Source organism: Alligator mississippiensis, chromosome 10 (genome assembly GCF_030867095.1).
Source record: "Alligator mississippiensis isolate rAllMis1 chromosome 10, rAllMis1, whole genome shotgun sequence".
NCBI classification, from domain to species: domain Eukaryota; kingdom Metazoa; phylum Chordata; order Crocodylia; family Alligatoridae; genus Alligator; species Alligator mississippiensis.
Genome location: NC_081833.1, coordinates 39,290,576 through 39,313,830, shown reverse-complemented (window position 1 = coordinate 39,313,830; position 23,255 = coordinate 39,290,576). Strand labels below are relative to the sequence as shown.

At 47.9% G+C, this 23,255-nt stretch overlaps 1 protein-coding gene across 1 annotated transcript in view; it reads left to right on the top strand.

Annotated features, from left to right (window-relative positions):
• The window catches only part of CALB2 (calbindin 2), a 55,546-nt gene extending 49,318 nt beyond the window's left edge, over window positions 1-6,228 (top strand). The window contains exons 6-11 of the mRNA XM_006271712.4: window positions 25-102; window positions 550-605; window positions 2,901-2,940; window positions 3,047-3,100; window positions 4,605-4,676; window positions 5,651-6,228. Coding sequence (XP_006271774.1) covers window positions 25-102; window positions 550-605; window positions 2,901-2,940; window positions 3,047-3,100; window positions 4,605-4,676; window positions 5,651-5,767 — 417 coding nt within the window. The 3' untranslated portion in view covers window positions 5,768-6,228. The remainder of the gene's footprint in view (window positions 1-24; window positions 103-549; window positions 606-2,900; window positions 2,941-3,046; window positions 3,101-4,604; window positions 4,677-5,650) is intronic.
• Window positions 6,229-23,255: the final 17,027 nt, after the last annotated feature.

The window sequence follows — 23,255 nt, the reverse complement described above, 5'->3', positions numbered from 1 at the left end:
TCACAAGGTCCTTTCCTGTTTCAGGGCTTCCTGTCAGACTTGCTAAAGAAAGCAAACAGGCCCTATGATGAGCCAAAGCTGCTGGAGTATACACAGACCATTGTAAGTGAGGGCATGGTTTGGAGGGAGGGATAGGCACCCTGCTACTCTGTCCACATGGGAATAGGCCCAATCCTGCCCCTTCCACCTCCTGCGGACACAGCTGCAGCAGAGCTGCAACCCTATCAATAGCTGTGGAAAGCAGGAATGTGGCTGCCTGACCCCTGAGCCTGCCTGGACAGTGAAAATCTGGAGTGATGCACAGGGGCAGAGGAGCCCAGGTCCCCACTCCACTGGTGAACCCACCTGGCATCTTGCCCTGACACACCCTGGACCAAGCCAGCCTTCCTCCAGGACTGTGAAACAAGCAAGCCCAGTTTTCTGACTGCCAATAGGTACCTAACTTTGCATCAGCTGAGTCCCTTGCTTTACCAAAGGCCTAGCTACAAGGACTGATTGTGTGGGCGAGGAGATGGTTACTTAACTGGTTGCTGGTTTGTGTCCCAACAGTTGCGGATGTTTGACACAAATGGAGACGGGAAGCTGTGCCTATCAGAGATGGCCCGGTAAGAGCCCCTTTACATTGTTGGCTCCTCAGGCTTCCTAGTCTTCCCCCAATAACAACCAGCCAAAGTTATGGAATCCCCCAACCCAACCCATCTCCTACCTGCACAGTTTACTTCCCCATCCAGGGGCAGCCAAGTATCCTCAGAACTTGTTCTATAGGCTGCGCAGGAAGTCTGCCTCAGGAGCATTCCTAGGTGAAGGACATCAAACCCTGTGCTGTTACAGCCTGGCTCTTGCTTCTTACAACAGTGCATCTCCATGGGTTTCACTGGTGTTACTTCTGATTTATACTTACATGAGAACAGTGTCAGTCTCCTTAAGCAGGTTAGAGGCCTATCTTTACAGAGCTCCCAATAACTCACCTGATGCATAAATCCATACTAGAGCAGATGGGGCTGATCACTACTGAGCAGCAAACCTGCAGTACTCTGAGAAAGATACTCTCATGGTCAGTGTTGCACAGGAAAATGAAGTCCCCTGTCTTGAAAAAGTTGGAGATTTCAGAAATTATTCCTGTCTCCAATTGAAGCAAAAAGTTAAGGTCCCAAACTCTGCAAATGAAAAAAATATATAACTTGGTGTAACTGAAATGTTCCGGCTATTTTACTCTCCTTAACTTAATTGTCAAAATGATAAGGCATTTTGAACCAGAAAACTGCAATCATTCATGTCCAAAAGCATCAAATTGAGGCATTATGGCAGTTTAAAACCTTTTTAAAAAAACTTGAGTCAAGAAGTTAATCACAAGTGACTTTCTCCTGTTGGCTACAAAGGACCAGCTCTCAGGATCATCATAAATTCTAATTTATTAGACAGGATGTGAAGTTGCCAGTAAAATCATAAATGCAAACTTTAAGTTATGAGGGGCACTGGCCACCTTAACACACACACACACACACACACACACACACACACACACAATTGCTGCAATTGGAGTGTAGCACCAATGTTGGTTTATACCTATTCGAGACACTGGTGCTGGAGTCTGCTGTCGATGGTCAGCTTCCTCCAGGGCGATGTCTTCTCCAGAATGGGTCACCTGCTTGTCCTGCTGTCTCAGTAGGTAGGGTGCTGAATGAAGTGGCGCCACTGAGGGTCATGCTTCACTGACTTTTATCCCTTTTATCCCTTCTCTCTGGCAAACTTGTGTGATCCCCCAGCATCATATTGACTGTCCAATCTGGAGGTCGCTATCCCACATGTGTATTGAGTAGTGCATGACAGCTGTTAGTCACTGGGGGCTTCCCCCTCCTTCCCCCCTGCCCCTCCCCCCCCCATGGTGCAGTTTTGGGAGCCCACCCTTGACTTGATTAACTCAACGGCTGTGTTATTGTAGGTTTTAGCTTAAAATGGCTTGTACGGTACACTTCTGTAATGGTAAGTTCCTCTGGCTAGGCTATTGTCAATTCACAGCCAGAGGCTCTTGCTTTGTCATTCAGTTATCTACTAATTCATGCATACTCGCATTCACTCAGGGGGACCAGCCCAATTCAGCAATACAATTCCAGTGATTACAATTCCAATGCATTCTTATAATAATAATTTTAGTAATACAAGGTGTGACTTACTTGAAAGAATGCATTTGTTAAAAGGTTTAAAACATAAAATACAGAATGCCAGGGTAAAGATGAGACAGATGAAATATAAAAATGCAGTGTGAGAAATATATAAAAATGTAATGTGAGGTAGTGAGGATCAAAAGGCCACTGGGGACAGTGAGTTAGGTTAGATGCAGTCATGTAGACTGATTTAGCATAAACTTTAGACCAATACGGGAAGTTTGCTTTGGGATATAGGTCTTAATCAAAGAGGGAATGTGCTCACCAGGATATATTTACAGTCATACTTTCAATGCACCTTGGCTTTTCTTGTCTTTTACAGGCTTTGCTTTGAAGTGGATATTTAATTTTTTTTGTTTTCTTTAATGACACTTAGCTCAATTGATATGTAGATGTAGTTTGTAAGTTGCTTCTACAGAAAAAAATTTCAGCTTCCTGGCTTGCTCTGAGCCTTGCCACACCCATGCAATGAGTATGCTAGGTCTCTGTCAATACTTAGAAGGAAAAAGAAATGCACAAAATGGGGGGGTAGGGGGGGAGGGCAGGGGGGCTGCAGGCAAGAAGGAGTTTCTTGTTATACTCCTGTACAAAGGCTTTGGCTTTGGTCAGCTGGGCATCTTTGATGAAAAAAGATGGCCCTGTAGAATTCCCAGCCAGCTCTGCTACTGATGCCCTTTCTTTTGTGAGTCCCTTTTCTCAGCTCCCCTGACTTACACTCTGGCAATCTCTTTTCAGACTTTTGCCTGTGCAAGAAAACTTCCTACTTAAATTTCAGGTAAAAAGAAAAGAGAAACCTTTGTATTTCCTTTTGGTTCTGTTCTCTTCATCCCCCCCCACCCCTGGTGTCATGGCTCATATCTGTTTCTCTCGTATTTGTCCAGGGAATGAAGCTGGCCTCTGAGGAGTTCAATGCTATCTTTACCTTTTATGACAAGGTAAAATGCTTGCCAGGAGGGGGGAAAAGGCTTGAGCACAAAGGGATCTCACACCTCTGAGCTTGGTACAGAAGGAACAACTCCTTTTAGCAGATCATCTCCCTGGTTCTCCCTAGATTGTCATCACTAGGAAGGACAGGCATTCAGGAATCTCTCCCATTTACCATTGTAAATACTAGGACAGACTCTATCAGCTACAGTGGGAAGGCTAGATCTGTGCTGGTATAAACAAGCATAGGTCCACAGAGTTTCAGGGTACTTATGCCACCATAGCTCAGCTGGCGATCTGCCTCAGAGCAGCTCTGAACATGGAAGGTACATAATTATTTAAATATGATTTTGGAGGGAAGCAAACACTGGAAGCCAGGGACCTGAACATAGGTGGAAGCAAGGACTTAAGGGCTGAATGGAAGCCTAATACTAAAGGAAGAGTGAACACCCCTGCTTCCCTGGCCTGCTCCTACTGTTGGCCTGAAGGCTAAGTGGAGGTGACAGTGCTGACTGTACTGAAGAGTGCCTAAAACTCAGTGTATGGGGCTGGATTCTCCTTTCACTACCATTGTGGCACCACTGTTTGCAGAGGAGTCACTTCAAGAACATGGCTGGGTCTAAAGCCTAATTAAGTTACTGGGAGTTTTTCCAGTGTTTTGGTTTGCTGTGGTTCAGGACCTTACATGTCTGTAACTGGCAACACTATTGATCCAGCAGCTGAACGAGAAATATCAGTACCAGGAATATCAAACTCATCCAGCCCCATGGGCTGAATTAAGTATATGGGGCTGAGGTATGGGCCAGATTGGGCCCACAGACTGGCCACACACACCAGATACAGTATGCAGGCAGCACATGCAGCACGTGTCCTGAACTGACCATACAACATACAGGGCCAGTGCAAGATTCACAGGCAGCACTGCAGGCTGAATGCTAGGGCTCCATTGGCCGGATCTTTGACACCCCAGCTCTGTTCTAATGACACATATTCTGAAGTGAAATGCACTCCAGACTATTGTCCCATGAAGTAAAGACTGGACAGAGAGCTGTTCCCAGGTGCTGGCTGTTCTTTATGACTGATATGGGAGAATGACATGTCTGATCAGTCATTGAAGGGTGACAAAAGTCATGCCTCTACTAGTGCTATGACGCACCTGGAAGCACCACTCAGAAATACACTCTACCACCCACTCATGCTCCATAATGCCAAACCCATAAGTGAGGTGGTGAAGCTGCCCTGAGAGTGACCCCTCCTGCCACTTTTGAGATCTTTGTCACATTCAGGCTGGCTTCAGTGCCTCATTTCCAGGTTTGACCTGTGGGGAGCAGGGGTGGCTGTGTGGGGAAGTGCTTCCCAGCAGTGTTCTCAGAAAGTGTATAGACAAACCCAGTAAGACCAAGATTCCCCAAGGGAGGAGAGGCTGTGTTTGGAGGCAGATGATTGCAGGCTGCTGGGCTCAGATGGGAGCATTTCTTCATCAACATGTACGTTCTCCTCTGCTATTGCCAACAGGATGGGAGTGGCTACATCGATGAGCATGAGTTGGATGCCCTTTTGAAAGACCTGTATGAGAAAAACAAGAAGGTGAGTGAATGAAGGGGAGTGGGGCACATGGAGACGCATGTAAGCTTGATCCTGCTGTTCCAGTATATCTCCCCTTAAGTGCAGAACTGATTCCTGTCATGGCCTCTGTGGCTGTTGTCTCTGGTGAATATGAGTGGAGTGTTGTTGCTTCCCCAGGGAATAGCCCATCAGAGGGGGCATGTTTCATGGCCACAGCAAGCATGGGACAATCCAAATTCCCCAGCTCTGTAGTCATGGGGCTAAGTGACTGCACCGGAGGGCTTGGCTCCAAGTTTATTGTGCTGGTGCTATAGCTTGTCCTGTCATCTAGGACACAGCCCTTCAGGATACTGAAATAGTGGAAATCTGCAGTGCTAGTGCTGTGCGCTAGGAGTGTTCCAGCACCTGCACAGATGGGTATGGAGGAGTACCCAGTGCTCAGCAATGTCTGCTCTGAATTAAATGCAGAGGGATGTGGGGTCAGCAGAGGCCCCGGAGTCACAGTTGCTGTCCCCTTTGTGTAACTGTACAGCAGTGCCAGGTATGTCTGAATCAGCATGAGAGCATTGCCCTTCACTTCCTTCTGGATCTGGCTGCTTGCCATGTCCCTTTGCTGGCTGGGTCCTTGATCCTTCCTGTGCAGGGGCTCCTGTGCAGAGACCCTTACACTCAGGAAATCCTCTCGCTGTTCACCTGCTCCTTTCTTAGATGAAAAACCCAGTCCCTAACCCTCTTCTGAGACAGTAGATAGCTGTGGAGTGGTAGCAAAGTATGCTGGGAAGGGAGGCAGCAAAAAGATGACATTTGACCTTTGTATTGCTTTACTTCCCAGCATGCTTTGCTACCATCCCACAGTTCTCATGCTCTGTGGGAGTCCGCTGAACCCTTCTGAGAAGGGCAGCTCACCCCAGGACACTGTTACTGAGACCTCATTGAAATTTGGTCTCATGCTTGAGGGCTATTCTGCATCATAGCTCTGTGTTCCTGTCTGCCAGGAAATGAACATCCAGCAACTCACCAACTACAGAAAGAGCATCATGAGCCTCGCCGACGGGGGGAAGCTGTACCGCAAGGAACTGGAAATTGTGCTCTGCAATGAGCCTCCCATGTAGAGAGGCACTGCCCCCCTCTCCTCCAAAATCTCCCCCTCCCTGCCACTTCCATGAAGACGGATAAGAGAGAGCAAGCGCAAGTGGATGAGGAGGGAGCAAATGCCAGTGTGCAACTGATGGGCCTCCAACCAACAATCTCCAAACCCCCAAGGCTAGACTTGCTGATCTGCTTGCCACCCGGGTCGCAGAATCTCACTGGCAGTGGGGGCAGGGGCAGCAATGCATGACCTCATCTACCAGTGGCTCTGATTTAGACTAAGTGTTCAATAGGGTGATAGTCCATTTTTCTTCCTGGGCTCGACCCGTTTCTCTCTTTAGTTGGTGTAGTTGGTTTCCTGTAAATCCTTCCTCTGGAGTGAATGATTTTTCTTTTTTGTTCTTTTTCGTTCATTCTTTTCAAGTTCTGTCTTATTATTTACCAAAGAACAGTTTACAAATAAACTTAAGTACTGCTACCGGAACCCACGGGCTTCATTTGGTATCTCATTTCTTCTGGAAGGTGAGGGCCACGTTTGCAAGAACCTAAGTGCTAGGTTTCTGAAAGAGCTGAGAGATGAAAGTTGGCTCAGCTGAGTCGACTCCTCTTCTTGCTGTGCCTCTGCCTGCTGAGGAGGAGGAAAGTGCAGCAGGATCCACAGATGCACCCGCACCCCAGAAGCGAGCAGATAGTGTGGTCTAGGATCTTTTTGAGCTGGCAGATGATCCTGCGTATGCTATCTGCCTGCACTACCAAGCCAAAAACCAGCCAGGGCAAGGAAACAAAACATATGAGCATCACAGGGATGCTGATGCATCTCCGCAGGCACCACCTCCTTGTCCTTGCTCCTCCTCAGCCTGGCACCAGTGGGAGCATGCCCAAAGGGAAGTCCCCCACTCACGCCAAAGCCCCTGTCCCCACAAAGCAGAGGCAGGCCACGCTGGAACAGTGAGGGAAAGGCAGACAGAAAGTGGGGCGTGTTCCAAAGGCGAGCGAGCTCACCCAGAGCATTGGGGAGATGCTTGCTGTCAATGGCCAGCCCTTCTCCTTTGTTGAGCGGTCAGGGTTCAGGCGCCTGCGGTTCCATCATACCAAGTGCCCGCACGCACCACCTTCAGTAGGAAGGTGGTGCCATCCCTGTATGAAGCATGAACGGAGTACTTGAGGGAGGAGCTGCCCAAGGCAAGTCCGCAGGTGGCCTTACACTTCACCTCAGACAACTGGAGCAGCCAGGGTGGAGATCATGCCCACCTCTCCCTCACGGGGCACTAGTGTGACAAAGAAGGTGGCAGGCTACTTCCACTGGAGCATCAAGGGGGACAACATGCTGCGGGATAAACAAAAAGAGCTGAACATCCCACAGCACAATATCACGCGGGATGTGGAGACTCAGTGGAACTCCATATACCTGATGCTCGAGAGGCTGATGGAGCAACAGAAGGCCATCCATGAGATGGCCTTGCTTGGGGAGATCAGGATCAGCAGCCCCCTGAACAGAGCTGAGTGGGATACCATCTCCCAGATCTTGGCGGTCCTCAAGCCCTTCCTTGAGGCCACCAAGAGCCTCAGTGCTGCTGATGCCCTCCTTAGCCAGGTGATCCTTATAGTGAAGGAACTTCAGAGCCAAATGGAGAGCTTCCAGGAGATCACTGTTCCTGGCTGGGGTAGGCCGCTATCACCAGACATGCAGGCACTGGTGAGGCAGCTGAAGGAGGGCATCAAGAAACAGCTTGATCCCTTGCAGTCCAATACAGTCCATGTGCTGGCCGCCATGTGTGACCCAAGGCACTGTATGTGGCAGCCAAATACTGAATCAGCGGACGGAGTTGCTGGTAAAGGAAGTCAGAGAGGCAGAATGGGAGGCGGGGGGATATGGAACAGGGAGATGCACTGTCTCATGCTAGCATGCCATCCATGAGCCAGTCTTGTCCTCCACCACAGGCGCTGCCAATATGGGCTAGGGGCATGGCTTCTATGGTGAGGACCAGAGGCACCAGGCCCCAGCATCAGTCAGGTAGCGCTCATGCCTTGGTGGCTGCCTATCTTGCTGAGGATGTAAAGCCGCTGCTGTGCAACCCCCTTGGCTTAGTGGGCAAGTTGCAGCCTGGTGTGGCCTGATCTGGCCACAGTTGCCCGGGAACATCTGTCCTGTCCACCAACCCGTGTTCTGAACAAGAGGGTGTTCAGCATCGCTAGGGATGTAGTAACACCCCACTACACCTGCTTGAATCCTGCTTTGGTGGAGCAGCTGGTGTTCCTGAAGGTGAAACTCCCGCTGCTGGGGTTCCCCAAGCTCCAGGTGCAGATGGACTGAGTGCCACCCTCCTCACTCTGTCCACACCTATTTCCTTCTTTGATTTTTTTTAAAAGCTAGATAATGCCCCGCTCTCAGCTGGAGGGGGCACTCACTGCATCACCAGCCAGCAGGGGAAGAACATGTCCCTGCTGAGCTCATTCACCTGCCAGGACAAGTTTGGAGGTATGGGATGGGGCTATGGGTAAGGAGGCCCCAGGTCCTGGGCATGACCACTAAAACTGCACCCTGCCAGGGTAGGGAGGCCTGGTGTGACTGCTGGTTCCACGGCAGCCCCATAAATGCCAGGACCAATGATCCCCTGGTGAAAGGTGGGTTGGAGGTGCCACAAGCTCCAGCTAATGCACGCATGCACACAGTCCTGGCTGGGGAATGCCCAGACATGTCACATCTTTGACAGGCCTGACACTTACTGGTTGCAGTTCAGTTGTGAGGCTCCTAGTGTGCTCGGCTTAACTGCCCGGGATGCCAGCTTTCAGGCTGATAAACCCTTTGTCAGGCTGAGGAAGCACCTGCAGTTGGTGTGTCTCCTGGTCCTGGATGGAAGGAATAGTAAAGAAGCCAGAGGCTGGCCTGGCCCACAATGCAGGCAAGAAAGCCAGTCAGTGAAAATGGAAATGGAGATGTCAGAGGCTGAGGGACAGGCTGGGGGAGGGAAAGGGGGATATAGCAGCACAGGTAAAAGTGCGGAGGTACCTGGGACAGTGGGGAGTCGGATGTCTGGCAGGCTGCAGTGTCAGAATTCCACTGTGTAATCTATATTGAGTCCATGAGTTTCTGTACCTAGGAGACTGATAAAGTGAAGTTCATAGGCCTGGCTGTGAAAAGTGGCTTGTAATTTGTTTCCTCTCAGGATCAGGGTTGAGAGACTGGAAGCATAGTGTTTTTTTGGTGAAGAATGTGCCCCCACAGGTAGGTGGGTATCGTTGTGTTTGATAGATTCTGGTGTGCAGTTTGGGGGGGTACTGGAGATAGTTGGCAGGTTTTGTGTTTTGAGCTGTAGGAAGTTGGCTTCAGCTCTGGTGATGAGGTTAGGTGCTTGTTTGAATGTACAAACCACTTTTCAGAGCTGGGCCTATGAGCTGCACTTCATCAGCCTCCTAGGTAGTAGGTACAGAAACTCATGGACTCAGTATACACAGTGGAGTTCTGGCACACTGCGACCTGCCAGACATCTGACACCCCAGGCACCTCTGCACTTTTAGCTGCTCTGCTACATCCCCCTTTCCCTCACCCCCTGACACTTCCATTTCCATTTTCACTGACTGGCTTTCTTGCCTGCATTCAATGCCAGGTCAGCCTCTGGCTTCTTTACTATTCTTTCCATCTGGGACCAGGAGACACACCAACTGCAGGTACTTCCTCAGCCTGACAAAGGGTTTTTCAACGTGAAAGCTTCCTAAGAGATATTTCTCTAACTATTCCAGTTTTTTTCATAATAAACATACAAACAAAATCACAGGATAAGCCATCACACACACCATGAGTAACATGTATCCAACACAACAACTTTACTTCTTGCTGTCAATTCCTTTATAACAAGAAAGGCTCTGTGACAGTTCCGTTTGGGTACCTTAAATGCTGCTGGTGCTATTGCTGTTGAGCCAGCTACATTATTTTCACCTCCCGTCATTTACAGTGGTGGACTGAACTGAGGCTGTAGGGGAGGAGGAGACCTCACTGGGGCACGCTGCTGTGTTGTGCAGAGGCTCCAGTGCCAGGAAGGGCACACCTGAACACACACACACTGTCACCCACCCATGTCACGAGTTTTGCCTGCCTGCGGCCAGAGGTGCAGGGCCCCAGAACCCAGAGTCCCGCTGCACCTATCTTGTTGAGACCTGGCAGGCTTCATGGCCACAGCAGGGCCTAGCAGCCAGGCCTGCAGTGGTGTCCCCTGCCCCACAACAGACACAGTTGCACAAGCACCCATGTCACGAGTTTTGCTTGTCTGCAGCTTGAGGTGCAGAGCCCCAGAACCCAGAGTCCTGCTGCACCTATCTTGTTGAGACCTGGCAGGCTTTGTGGCCTCAGCAGGGGTACCAGGCCTGCAGTTTTGACCTCGCTGTAGCTTCACACATACAAGTGACAGGAGTTTTGCTCACAAGACTTTGGGGTGCAGTTTCTCCGAACCCCCTGCACCTATGTCCTTGAAACTTGGCAGGCTTTATGCCCTCAGAAGGGGTTACCATGCCTGCAGGTTTCATCAGAATCAGGCCAGAAATGACAAAGTTATAGCCTGTTTCGACCTCCCCCATTATCTCCTACGGGCGAAATGTCAAAATAGGCTTGAAATGCAAAAATGTTTTGACAGAACAATATGGAACAGCCATTTCAACTTGAAACAAATGTCGAAACAAAACGCTGTTCCATTGAACCGTCGAAACGCTGGTCGAAACGGAATGCTTCCATTTCACACAGCCCTAGTAGGTGTTTGTTCATAGTAGTCAGGCCAATACCTGATACCTGCCATATAGTAGCAATGTGCTATAATAGTGACGACTGTATGCAGCTACCCTTGGAGAGCTGCTTACCTGTCTATTCCGGAGCCCATTACAACTTACACTGCTGTACAAAATGGAAGTAAATTACAGCGATATAAACATATATGTGTGTGTGTGTCTAGGCTCTCTGACCTCATTCCCTTGAAAAAATCAGATTTCCAAAACCTATGAGGTGGCTGCGCATGCAGTGCAGACGTGATCAGCAAAGCCCTGGATCATGGATCTCATCACTAGGTACTACTGCTTGATTTAAGGATCTCCCTGGCCACTACAGGTGCACCATCTCCCAAATGTACTTGCCCACAGGCTGGGATCATGGAGCTTTACAGTGGGAAACAAGTCCCAACAAACTTCACAGTGGGAAACAAGTGAATGTGGGTCAGGATGAGGGGGTTGTAGGTCGGGGCAAGCTGATAATTAAGCTAATGGATCTCAGTGTAAAAGGTTGAGAACCACTGATCTAATCCAACCCACTGCCAAACTGTCCCATACAAGCCATAATCTAAATTCTACATAAGACTACCATCAACCCTGACCATAGACTATCATCAACCCCACAACATAGACTTAACACCCTAACCTGCCACAGGAGAAGCAGGGGCTTGATGGCAGCCAGTGTCCTGCTTCTATGAAATGTTGTCAATATACACTCAAGAAATCCTGGGTAGAGGGCCACATCATCACCCTCCTCCCCACACCCCTGAGGAAGGCAAAAGTTCCCACACAGTCTGTACCAATCTGACCATGGGGTAAAATTCCTTCCTGGCCCCAAATAGGGTGATCAGTCTGAACCTTACTGGGGAGACAAGAGGGGTCCTCTAGCCAAGAACCATCATCTTTTCTCCCAGCAGCACTGGCACACACCAGTCAAAGTCCCCAGTCTTGGCTGTAGCCAACATTCAATGCCTCTGGGAAGGCTTAAAAGCACCTTGCCACATATAGCAGAAAAGGAGGGGGGCAACCAGCAAACCCCAGAATTATGAGAAAAACCCATGGTAGAACATACACATAGCTATACTTAGATCATCCCTGACCAGTGGCTCTCCAACCTCTTCTTGAACACCTCCAGTGATGGAGAGTCCACAGCTTCCCTAGGCAGTCTATTCCACTGACTCACTATTCTATCAGTGGAGAAGTTTTGCCAGATATCGAGTCTAAGCTTGGCTTGCTGCAATTTCAAGCCATTGGTCCACATCCTCCTCTCTGAAGCAAAGGAGAAAATGTGTTCCCTTTTCTTCATGGCAGCCCTTCAAGTATTTGAAGACTGCTACCATGTCTGCTCTAAAGCTCCTTTTCTGCAAGCTGAACATACCTAGCTGCTTCAGCCTCTCCCTGTATGATTTGATTGCCAAGCCCTTTATCATCTCTGTTCCCTGCCTTTGGACCCTCTCTAACTTCTCCATATCCTTTCTAAAATGTGGAGCTCAGAACTGCAGACCATACTCCAGATGAGGCCTAATGAGTACCAAGTAGAGTGGCACTATCACTGCCTGTGTCTTTCATCTAATGATTCTATTGATGCAGCAAAACCTCATTCACCTTTTGGGCAGCTGCATCACACTGCAGACTGGCTGCCTATACACATGCTCAGAGGAGGGGTGGAGGGAAAAGGGGACATTTTAATTAGAGCTGTTTCTAGGCAGCCATTTTAATTAAAGCACCTCACTATCATGTATATTAAGCCCCTGCACACTTAAAAATGGTCGCAGGATGCTTTATCTAAACCTCATCCAATGAGGTTTAGTTAAAGTGCCCCACAACCCTTTTAAAATGAATGAGGGCTGAGGCGAGGCTGCAGCATTCTAATTAGAATGTGGAGCAGACTTGATTAATTAAGTCTGATTAATCAAGCAGATTAATCAAGGCTGCTCCAATGTGTTCTAATTAAAATGCCAGTGAGCATCTGTATAGGCAGCCATTGAGTCTGTGATATTCCAAGACTCCCAAGTCCTTTTCCATAGTGCTGCCATCCAGCCAGGTGTCACCCACTTTATATTTATGGTTTTGATTATTCCTCCCTAGGTGCAGCACCTTGCATTTGTACACATTAAATTTCATCCTGTTAGCTGTAGCCCGGTTTTCCAATCTCAAAATCTTTCTGAAATGTGTTTGCATCCTCCAGTGTGTTCACAATCCTTCCCAGTTTCATGTCATCTGCGAAGTTGCTCAAGAAGCTTTATATGCCAGCATCCAAATAGTTAATAAACATGTTAAGCAGCACTGAGCCCAGCACCATTAAACTGTTCCTGTAGGAGTCCACTCAAAACCTCCTGCCATCCTGACATAGACCCATTAATAATTGCCCCTTACTTGCAGGTACTGAGCCAGTTATCTATCCACTTTATAGTAGTTTTATCTAGCCCATAGTTCTCCAATTTGTTTATGAGAAGGTCATGTAGGATCTTGTCAAAAGCCTTGCTGAAGTCCAGATACGCTATCTCCATGGCATTCCATTCATCCACCAAAGTGGTTACTTTGTCAAAGAAGGAGATCAGGTTTGTTCAAGGTTGAGCAAGAACCACTATTACCATCTTTAGAGGTAGAAGCTGGAGACCCAATGAAATCTGAAACTCAGAGGGTGAAGCCATTACTGTGGGAAGAGACAGCACAGGCATTTGGTACTGTGAAAGGCCAAAAATGCTTGGTCACAACTGGTGTCTTAGTAAACCTCAATAAAACAGCAGGGATGGGAAGCAGTGAGCTCCATATTGCATACAGCCATCAGCAGCTGGTGGAGATTAAGCTGCTTGAGTAGGCAAACAGCAACATGTGAACGGTGAGCCAGTGCCCCACTGGTGGCTGCTGGTGTGTCAAAGTCCCTGGCTAGATAAAGCCATGTTAATAGCTGTGCTCCTAGTTGTGTTACTAGCCGCTGCCCTGGGCAAAATATTAGGCACCTTGGCTTGGAAATTTTAGCTCCTGATGCCATATTTAAATGACCTAATTTTCAGAGCTCCTGATCCTCTGTGACTTCCCTACCTTTGCTGCTGGCAGAGGATGCTTAACACCCCTGGAAAGTGCCCTGGTGTGAATGGGTTGGCCTTAGGGTTGCTCTTGTTCCAGCAATGACTCTAGTCACCACATGTCAGGAGGAGGGGTATAGCACTGGCTATGCCACCAAGAAACTCCCTTGCCTGGGCAGCTGGTGAGACAGCCCAAGCGCTGTTGGGCTTGAGAGCAAATGCTCCAGGAAAAACCCTGTTCCCTTTTGTCTATAGGGTCAGAACCTCTGACATCTGACCTGTGAGTAATCTACTTTCTGCTGTACTGTTCATAGCACCCAGTGAGGTAGGTAACTCCTCAGCAATACCCCTGCCTTATAAGGGGCCCAAAAAGGTGACAGGACTTGCTCAGGGTGACAGAGCAGGTCAATGCTAAAGCTAAGAAGAAATCTTGGGTCTTCTTGATGCCCAGCACAACACAAGTTCCTCCAGATCCTGCTGCCTCATAGGTACAGTAGCAAATTTCAAACTTCAGGGCATAAGCTGAACCCTCAAGGAGTTCATGAGGGGGACTGTAAAAATGGCTAGAGATGGCAGGGGAACAGGGGACAAGATTTCTTCCTCATCTGGTGACACCTTCAGAATTTATGTATAAGAGAGACCCTGCCAGGCAGCTTGTTTGCCTGGTGGGAGCAAATTTTTTGGACTCTCCAAGCCTACACGTACACATGCTGCAATGGGAAAGGTTCCATGGGGAGATGTAGCTCTGTACCTGACTGCCAAAGAGTGGCTGGTTCCCAGTGGTGATGAGCTATAGAAGGATGTCAAAACCATGTAGAAAGTGGTAGCAGCATACTTCTGTCTCAAGGGTGCTGACTGTACTAGAACTGGCTGGGATTTTCCTTCTACATAAAATTGGGCAGTAGAATATGGATCAGAAGCTCCAGAAGCTGTTTGCATAGAAGTTAATGGCACAGAACTTCCCAGACCTTAAATGTTGGAGGCTGCAAGTGGGAGAGGAACAGTGGAAAAAAACCAGGTCATGCCCTGTTCCCTCTCCCTTTCAGCGTCCACTCTGCCACTGTGTGACACAGAATATTGGGCAAGATGGACCTATATAGTCTGGCCCAGCAAATGGTAGTTCTTATGTAAGTGCTAGCATTATGCCCATGTGTAAAAGGTCTCATATCAATGTAGGATCTGAGCCAGATCTCACTGTCTTTCAGAGCAGCCTGAATCAGACCCATTGGGTGTGTCTACACCAGCTTCAGGCCACTCTAGGGAGCGTGGCAGTGAAGATCAGTGCAGCCAACACATCTGGAAATGGATGTATTTTTGTTGCCCTACCTTGGTACTTGGCATGCAACAGTCAGCTCCCTATCCTAGGTATATTTACTGGTGCACAGACAATGCTACCCTTTCTCTCTGTAGTCATACAGGCCCTTGAACGTCTGGTGCCTCCCAAAACAGGGGGGGGGGGGGGGGGCACAATTTGTGGACAGCAGCATCAGTAGCATCAGCAGTGGGGTGGCAACTGGTAACCACTCGCAGAAGCCGGCAGCAGTGGTAGCCAATCTTGGGGTGGGGCACGTGACCTGCTGCATTCACAGGGTCAAGGAGTCGCAAACAATCATAAGCAAGCTTACCTCTATTGCACCACTAAACTATTGCAGTACTGGTGTTACTAAACCTCAGGGTATTTGATGCTTATCCTTAGGTCCTGGGGAAGATATCAATTTTTATTTTTTTTAGTAACATTCCTAGTCTACGTGATTGCAGAAAAAAAATCTGGAACCATACCCACTAAAATTACAAATTAAAAAAACCTTGATTTCCCCATATCTCATCTGACTTCTCATGGATGAATACTGCATTCAGTTCAGGAACATGTGCAAAATGCCCATTATGCCTAACTCAATCAAGCTGTTTGCCTTGCAGGATAGAGGGAAAGAAAGAGTGAAGTTATTATTACTAGTTCTATTTTTACGTGTGTGGGAGGTGCTCACATATGACCCTGATTAGAGGAAGATATGGAAGTTTGGTTTCTACATCTTGGCTGAAAAATGTTGCTGCCTCTACTTCCTAAACCTGTTAATTTCTGTCTCCTGTTGTAATGCATTCATCATTACAACTCTGCTTAACTTTTGCGAAATGTTTGAGATAAATTTTGTATGAAATATTAATCACCATAGAGACCCAAGATAGAAAACCCTTGTTCTAGCCAGTGATTCCATTGTGGTCAGTAACACTATATGTTTCAGTAAAGGCTACTGGTGTAAGGATTTGCAGGTTAGTGCCATGAGAAGCTGAATAAATACCACATTTTTTTGCATATTTTCTCACTGGTAGTTGGAGAGTGCATCTGCCCAATATGGTAAGAGTATAAGTAAAAGTAAAATCTGCATGTCATCCACAGGAAAAAGAACAATGAGCTGGATGAGCTGCCTTGCTTCTGCTGCTCTGTTACTTACCTCAAGGAAAGATTTATTTCTTCATTCTGCCTTTCAAAAACAAGGTGCATGTCTTATTCTGGGGTAGGTTGTACGCTAGAAAATATGATAATGTAGCTTCCAAATCATAAGGTTCTATATTAGAGTGTGTAATAAGGTGATTTTTTTTAAACCATAGGGGTAGTGCAGTAATTTACCTAAGGTGGCTCCTCCATCTCTCCAAGTCTTTACATCCAAGGCGAATATAGTCCTAAAGGATCTATTATAGACCAAACAGAAGTTATGGGCTTGATGCAGTAGTTGCTAGGTGAAGTCCTTTGGTCTGTGTTAAGCAGAAGGATAGACTTCGCTAATTCTGTCTCTCACTGGCTATTGGAGAAATGAAGGGAAGTTGAATGAAAAAACATAAATGGGGTGAATAAATATCTTCCCTCCTAAGGAAGAGTGAATACCAGGACTGGGGGGGAAGAGCTATGCTATATTTCCTAACTTAGATGTTTGACCTGGATCAGGTTTGATTAAAAAAAAAAAGGTCCCTGATCAGAGAGCAGAAATCAGTGTCAAGTGACTCCACGAATTTCTCTTCAATTTCACTAAAGCCACATTTCCTTCCCTTCTGAAATGCTGTTGTTTGAGGTTTCCCACAGAGAATAAAATACAATCAAAGCAATACAGAGAAAATGCTAGGGAAAGTGCTGTAATTTCAGGCTAAATTGCATGTAATTCTGCTGACTGCTGTCAGGGATATTGTTTGTGATGGTTCAGAGCTCTCTGTGAAGTACATGGTAGCAGTCAGCATGGAGTATTGCTAGTCTATAGCCAGAAATGTAACACAACAGATTAGAGTGTCTTTGCATGAAAGGTGGAAACACAAAACAGACTCTTTATCTTTGGAAAGGAAGGCTGCCCCTTTCATCACAAAGAGCTAAATTCTGCTTTCACTTACACTGATGTAAGTCTGAAGTGACTTCCTTGAAGTAAATAAGTATTCTGGATTTACTACAGTAACACAGTTTGGCCCATATATGAATATGGAAGTCCTTACCTCTGCTACAAGTTACACCTAAGATGATTAATACTTCAAGAGTATTAACAAAAGAGGTTACTTTATTTGTAATATACTGGTAGTAGCACCTGGAGGTTGCAATTATGATCAGAACTGAGTATGCACCTACACATGGTGGGAGAGAACCTCTGCCCCAAATGCTTATAGAGAAGATGGATGAAGGATGGTAGGGAGGATAAAGGTGCTGTGACTTGCCCATGGGTGCACAGTAACTCAGTGGCAAAAGCCAGGAATAGAACCCAGGTTTCCAAACTGCCTGGACCGGGGCACCAGGCCCTGATGTCTTCTTTTAAATGTTGCTCTATCTAGACCAACCCTCACTAGGTAACCCTTTTGCAGCTGCAGGCTGGAATGACCTGACTCAGCTCCAAGGTAACCTGGCACTAGGACCCAACTCGTGTTACCACTACTTCCCAAATGTAGCATGAGTGAAGCTCCCCCTCCCCCAGTGCCACAAAAGCTCTTTTGGTCCGCTGGTTGGGCCACAGGGTGGATCTGGCCTACTGTGGGTAGCGAACTTGCTGCAGACTGCTCCCTTTTACTTTCTGATTCTCGCACAATAGATAGATATCCTGATGTTGGCTGTGGACATGGTAAGGGGAGGGTTATGTGGAACATGCAGCTCTTCTGATTTCCTTTATCCTGGACTGATAAAACTGAGGCAGAGCTGATGCTGCTCGAGAGTCTCTGCTTTGTCATGGAGACCTTACTTTTGTTCTTTCTTGTTTTTCCCAGGCTAAAATAAAGGCTGTTCAGAATAAAGTGACATCCATACCTTTTGCATATCAATCTTGGTCCCCACAAAAGAGTTTATGCCAATATATGCCATGAAAACTTTTTTCTTATTAGTTTTTCTACCAGCCTTTTTTTTTCAAAGCCCAAATCTACCTTGACAACCACCCTTTAAAGCATTAAAGAAATACGTATAACAGAGCTGTACAGCAAAAAGATCTTTTATTTCTTCCCCTAATTATAAGTAATGTCTCATTTATTTTTTAGAGAATTTGTCCTTTTTCATCTCAGCAAAGAAATCCGAGTACAGGCCCCAATGTTAGCAGGTTTAATTCTCTCCAGCAGCTGGGTGATGGCTGCTGATGAATATTCTGTCAAACGTAGGAATTCTCTGATGTCAGCCACAAGACAAGTGATTAGAAGTGAATTTGACAAAGAACATCTGGTGAGTTTCTCTTAATGTCAGGACTTTACCAATCTATGCTGAGACTAATTGGATCATTATAAATGATAGGAATAAATGCACCAGGGAACCAGGTCAAAATCCCAAACAATAGAAAATGGGGCAAATTCATCTCTGGTGCAACTCCTCTGATTTCCATAGAGTTAGCCAAGGTAGATTTCCTTTGCCACAAGTGTCTCTAAAAGATCTGCTGAATACTAAAATTACGAATGTAGCCAGTCAATTTCTGTTCTTAGCAGGATCATCCATTCATACAGAAAGGAACAGACTGATTAATTACCAGCCTTTGAAACAGAATAGTTTCAGAAATGATTCTCCCAAAAAAAGACTGCAGCTCCTGAGGCCAGTCATATTCCGGAGCTGTCTTTTTTGAGCAGTTTTCAAAAGAATCTTCAAAGTTAGATGTTGTTTGATATCCACTGAGATGCTCTGTGTTCCTGATTGATTGCAAAGGAGATGACTGTTGTATTGTTTGAAGAAATTGAATGTGTGTATCAGCAGGCAGAGCTAGAAAGAGCTGCTCATTCTGTTTGCTGGTCTTGGTACATTTGTCTTTCAGAGTTTCTGGGCCATTTTCTGAGGAGTATATTGTGCCAAGTTTTAACCCATTGAATAAAAGCTCAGATTTCATGGAGAGGTTGCCATATCCAGGAGAAGCCTCCATAGGGGATCTCTGGTGAATACTCATAGCAAGTTTTTGCAATGCCTCCTAGCTACTGGATGAATGTCCAGGTTGGTGTAACATCACTGGTGGGAGTGTTCTCCATTGAACAGCATATTAGGGCCACACAAAGGATGGAAAGCAGGAGAAGTAGGGACAGAAGTGAAGAGCATGTAGGAGACAGGATGAAGAGCTTGCTCTTGTTATTTCTGGTGTCACAAGTGCCCTTGGGAGGAGTTATCTAATATATAGCTCAGATCTACTGGTCCTGTTTCTCCATAGAAACTGTGTGAATTACCTGAATCATTACACAGCTATACTTTAAAAACAAACAAACAAAATACTTGCCACCCACCAATGGGAAAGCAGACTCTCACCATATGACTCCTTCAGCCTGATCCATGAGCCTCAGCTAGGACTGAGTTCAGTTAAGACTGAAGTGTGATAGTGACTCAGATCCACAGGCTTTACTCTGCCTAGGTGCTGAGTATACTTGAAGAGGTGCAGACTGAGCAGCAAACCTTGTCTTTCTGCCCTGGCTCTGGTATTCACAGGGCTTGTCTATGCTGCCTCAGTGGCTGTTCCCAACTTGAGTACATGCTGCCTGAGTCTGCTGATGTGCTCCACAGGTGGAAATTTGCCAAAGCAGCTGCTCAGGGCTCATCCTCAGTACCTGCTCTCAGGGCCACTGGAAACTAAAGGCTCAAGAGTGGGCTGGGCACTAGCCTGGGTATAGCCTCACTGATAAACGGTGAAGCACATCAGTGTGCTCAGACAGGTGGGGCATGCTTAGCCTTGCAGTCCCTGGAACATGGTTCTGTAGCTATAGGAAAGCCCAAAGGGGCCTCTTCTCGGGCTTTCTGCAACCAATGGAGATGTGTAGGGAGGCTTGGAGGCAAGGCCTGTGGGTCAGGAACATAGTCTGTAAGTTCATGACTGCTCTGTAGATTGCCCCCACCAGAGACACTGGGGCAAGACCTTCCTGCACATACAGCATGCAGTAATGTTGCATCTCTTGCCTGTACCTCTCTGGTGTGGGAGTGCTGAGAACATGGAGCCCTGTATTGTCCAGCAGGTTGGCCAGGTCGGTGGGTAACCCCTGGCATACAAACCACACAACCCTCTTCAGATGACGGGTGGCTCCTGGTCCAGGGGGCAATTCCAAGCTGTGAACTGCAGCCCTTGGGAGCACCTCTTTGAAGGGGGAAATGTCTCATTAAGCATAGGCCGCAGAACGGGGTGGGCCACCCGGGCCATGTCCCAACCAACTTTTAGCACATTAATATATATAAGCCACAAATGTGCAATTGTCATTCCAGTTAAAACTGTATAGCTATTTTTTTAACTGCACAGTTAGCTAAATTAACATGCTAAAAGTTGGTCAGGCCATGGCCCAAGTGGTCCACCCCGTTCCGCAGCCTATGTCATTAGGCATCAGAAATGTGCCTCTTGAACCTGTGATTTTAAAAGAAAGCATCTGAATCAGCCCCATCACAACAGGGCAGGGGCGATGTGTCGGGACTGCACGTGCACCCCCTGAGAGCGTCAGTGCACCCCCTGCCAGGCCACGCTCCCTGTTTAGCCAGTGGGCAGGGGGGCAGGCCCCCGCTGTGAGTGCTGGCCGGGAAGCTGGGCCGCCAACAAAAGCAGCCAGCAGGATCAGCCGCCAGGGTACCACCCCCCCAGTTGCTGACTGGTATCAGGGGGGCACGTGCTCCCCCTGACTCAAGAGGCACCAGATACCCAAGCCACAGGGCTCTGCCTCCCACTGTTATCCCCAGACAGCAGCTCTCACAGGAACTGAAGTGCTCAAAACAACTGCCACCCTTTTCAGCTGCAGCTGCCTAGCACCACCTCTGCTGACCCCTTGCTGCATGGTATGGCAGGGAAATGGCTGCTCCACAGCCTAATTTCCCTGCTAGAATGAGGCAGCCCAAGGGGAGGCTGAATAGGAGTTTGACTAGCTCTGCCCAAACTTTGGGGAGTTCTTAGCAAATGTCCTCCCTGCCTGGGACAGGCAGTGTGGAGAAAAGGAGGAGCTAAGAACACAAAAGCAGCTTCAGTTCCTAACACCCTGCCCAGGCTAGATCTGCCCCAGGGTTGCTCTAACTTGTACCTGTTGAATATGGTCCCCAAGGGATCACATGCCTACAGGAGATTAGCTGAAGCATAGCACCCATCATCCACTGCAACAGGGATTGCAAGGCAGGAGGCTTAGGAGCTAACTCAGTGCCATCTGGAGTTTTCAAGCTAAGAATGTTAATTATTGTTCTGTCTCATTCCAGCCAGGGCTTGCCCAGCTCCTTATACTCATGAAATAAGTTTCATGGCTTGGCTTGAGCTTGTAAAGAAGAGTCTTATCTTCATATGCTAGGCCAATGGGCACCAAACTTTTTGGCAGGCATGCCACAAATTAGCCCTGTGCTCTCCCTGAGTGTCACTATGATCCCCTTCTGCTTTCAGCTTCCTACCCTGTGCTCCCCACCTGATGTGCTGCTCTGCCTAATGCTCCCTGCCCTATCTGCTGCTGTGCTGCCTGTTCCCTCCCTGATTTGCCACATGTCACATAGAGGTTGCCCATGCTACTTGTGGCACTCATGCCACAGGTTGGTCACCCCTGTCTTAGGGAAAACAATGAGGCCGAGAGGGGGGAAGTGATGTTGTACCTCCACCCTCCTCACCCAACATGGCCAAGACAGACCTAGGGAGAGGAATTCAGCACTCTCCCACCTCTGTGTAAGGGGCTGGGCTGACCCCTCACAGCCCTTACCTGATTGGTGGACGGGCTCTACCAGTCGAAATGAAGATTTTCCGAGCCCGATTGAGCCAGGCTGAATTAGTAAATCCACCACGTCTAGAAAAATATAGAGCAATTCTGTGCAATGAACTTGGAAGAACCACAACAGGGCAGAATGTTTATAACACTGTGGATTCCTATTTGAAATCTCTGGGTTTATTTTATGAATTGTGATTGCACAGCAAAGAGTACTAACATTGCATGGCACTTCATAACATCCTTGAAAGGATCTCAAGGCACTGCAGGATGGCATGACACCCTGGTTGAGAATCACTAATCAAGAGTTCTTTACATAGTTGGTTGTGGAGTCTGAGTGCAAAGTGTAGCAGGCTCACCTTTCAGAGCTTGGGTTGAATCCCAGGCTTGGGATCCTGCTGTTTTGATTAGTGGAGCCCATCCACCAATCAGGAGGCAGCAGGAGAAATAAAGTCATGTCCCTTTCCTGAGGGGAGGGGGAGAAGAGCTCCCCAGACCTGATTGAAGACTGTAAACTGTCAGGTCTGGAAGACTTCAGGGGCAGAGCCCTGGGGCATATAAAAGGAGCTGCGGTGCTGCACAAGGGGCAGATGCAGGGAGGGACTCACGAAGAGTGGTGCCAAGGGAAGGTGGGGAGCTCTTCTCCAGCAGGCAATAGACCCAAGGCTCCTGAAGCCACCACTGCAGGAGCAGCCTTGGGAGTGGTATGAGACCACTTGGGCTGTTGACAACAACAGGGACAGTGCGTGGAGACCTGGGCCTGGGAGTGGTGTGAAACCACTGTGGCCCATCACAGTGCATGGTTCGGTGCATGGAGCCCAGGCTTTGAGAGCTGCAAGTGGCAACTCAAGCCTGCAACCCCAGCAGGGCCAGTGGCCCACACAGTGCATGGGGCAGCACACGGGGCAAAGGCCTTGGGGCTAGTGAGGCAGCTGCTGAGAGAGCTCTCAGTGCTGAGCTAGGGCACAGGGTAATGGTAGTGCTGCAGTGTAAGGCCCTTCACCCAGGAGCCAGCAACAGTGGTGCAGCAGCTGAGAGGGGGTGAGCCCTTGATGCTCAGGGTGGGGCACAGGGTAGGGAGGAGCCCAGCAGCACAGGAGAGGCCTGGAGAGGTGCTTCAGCAGAGGAGAACCCATCAAGCTGCACCCTGACCACTGCCACCTGAGGGAGCATGAGTCATTGGGGCCTTGGGTCCCACAAGGGAAAGGCATTTGAGGTGGGCAAACCCAGAGAAGGGGCTGGGTGAACAGCCCCCTGCCTAGTCAAGGCCCTAAGGCGAGGGGCCCCTGGTGCTTCCTGGACAACCCCCCCAAGGGACCACATTGGAAGGAGGACTATCTCTTGCCATGGGTCAGGGACTATATTAAGGAAGAGATGTTATTAAGATATTTCATGTTTGCGCCTTATATTTTGTAATTGAAATGTTGTAGTGTGATGTTGTAAATAGTGTTATTGAGGGTTTGACCTTGGTTATTGGTTAGTGTCCACTGTGTAAATATATGTATATGATATTTAGTTTTATGTTTATGTATATTATAACTTAATAAATTGTGTATAGTTAAGAACTTTGGGCTTGGGCTAACTCTATGGAGGAAAGAGGGATCTG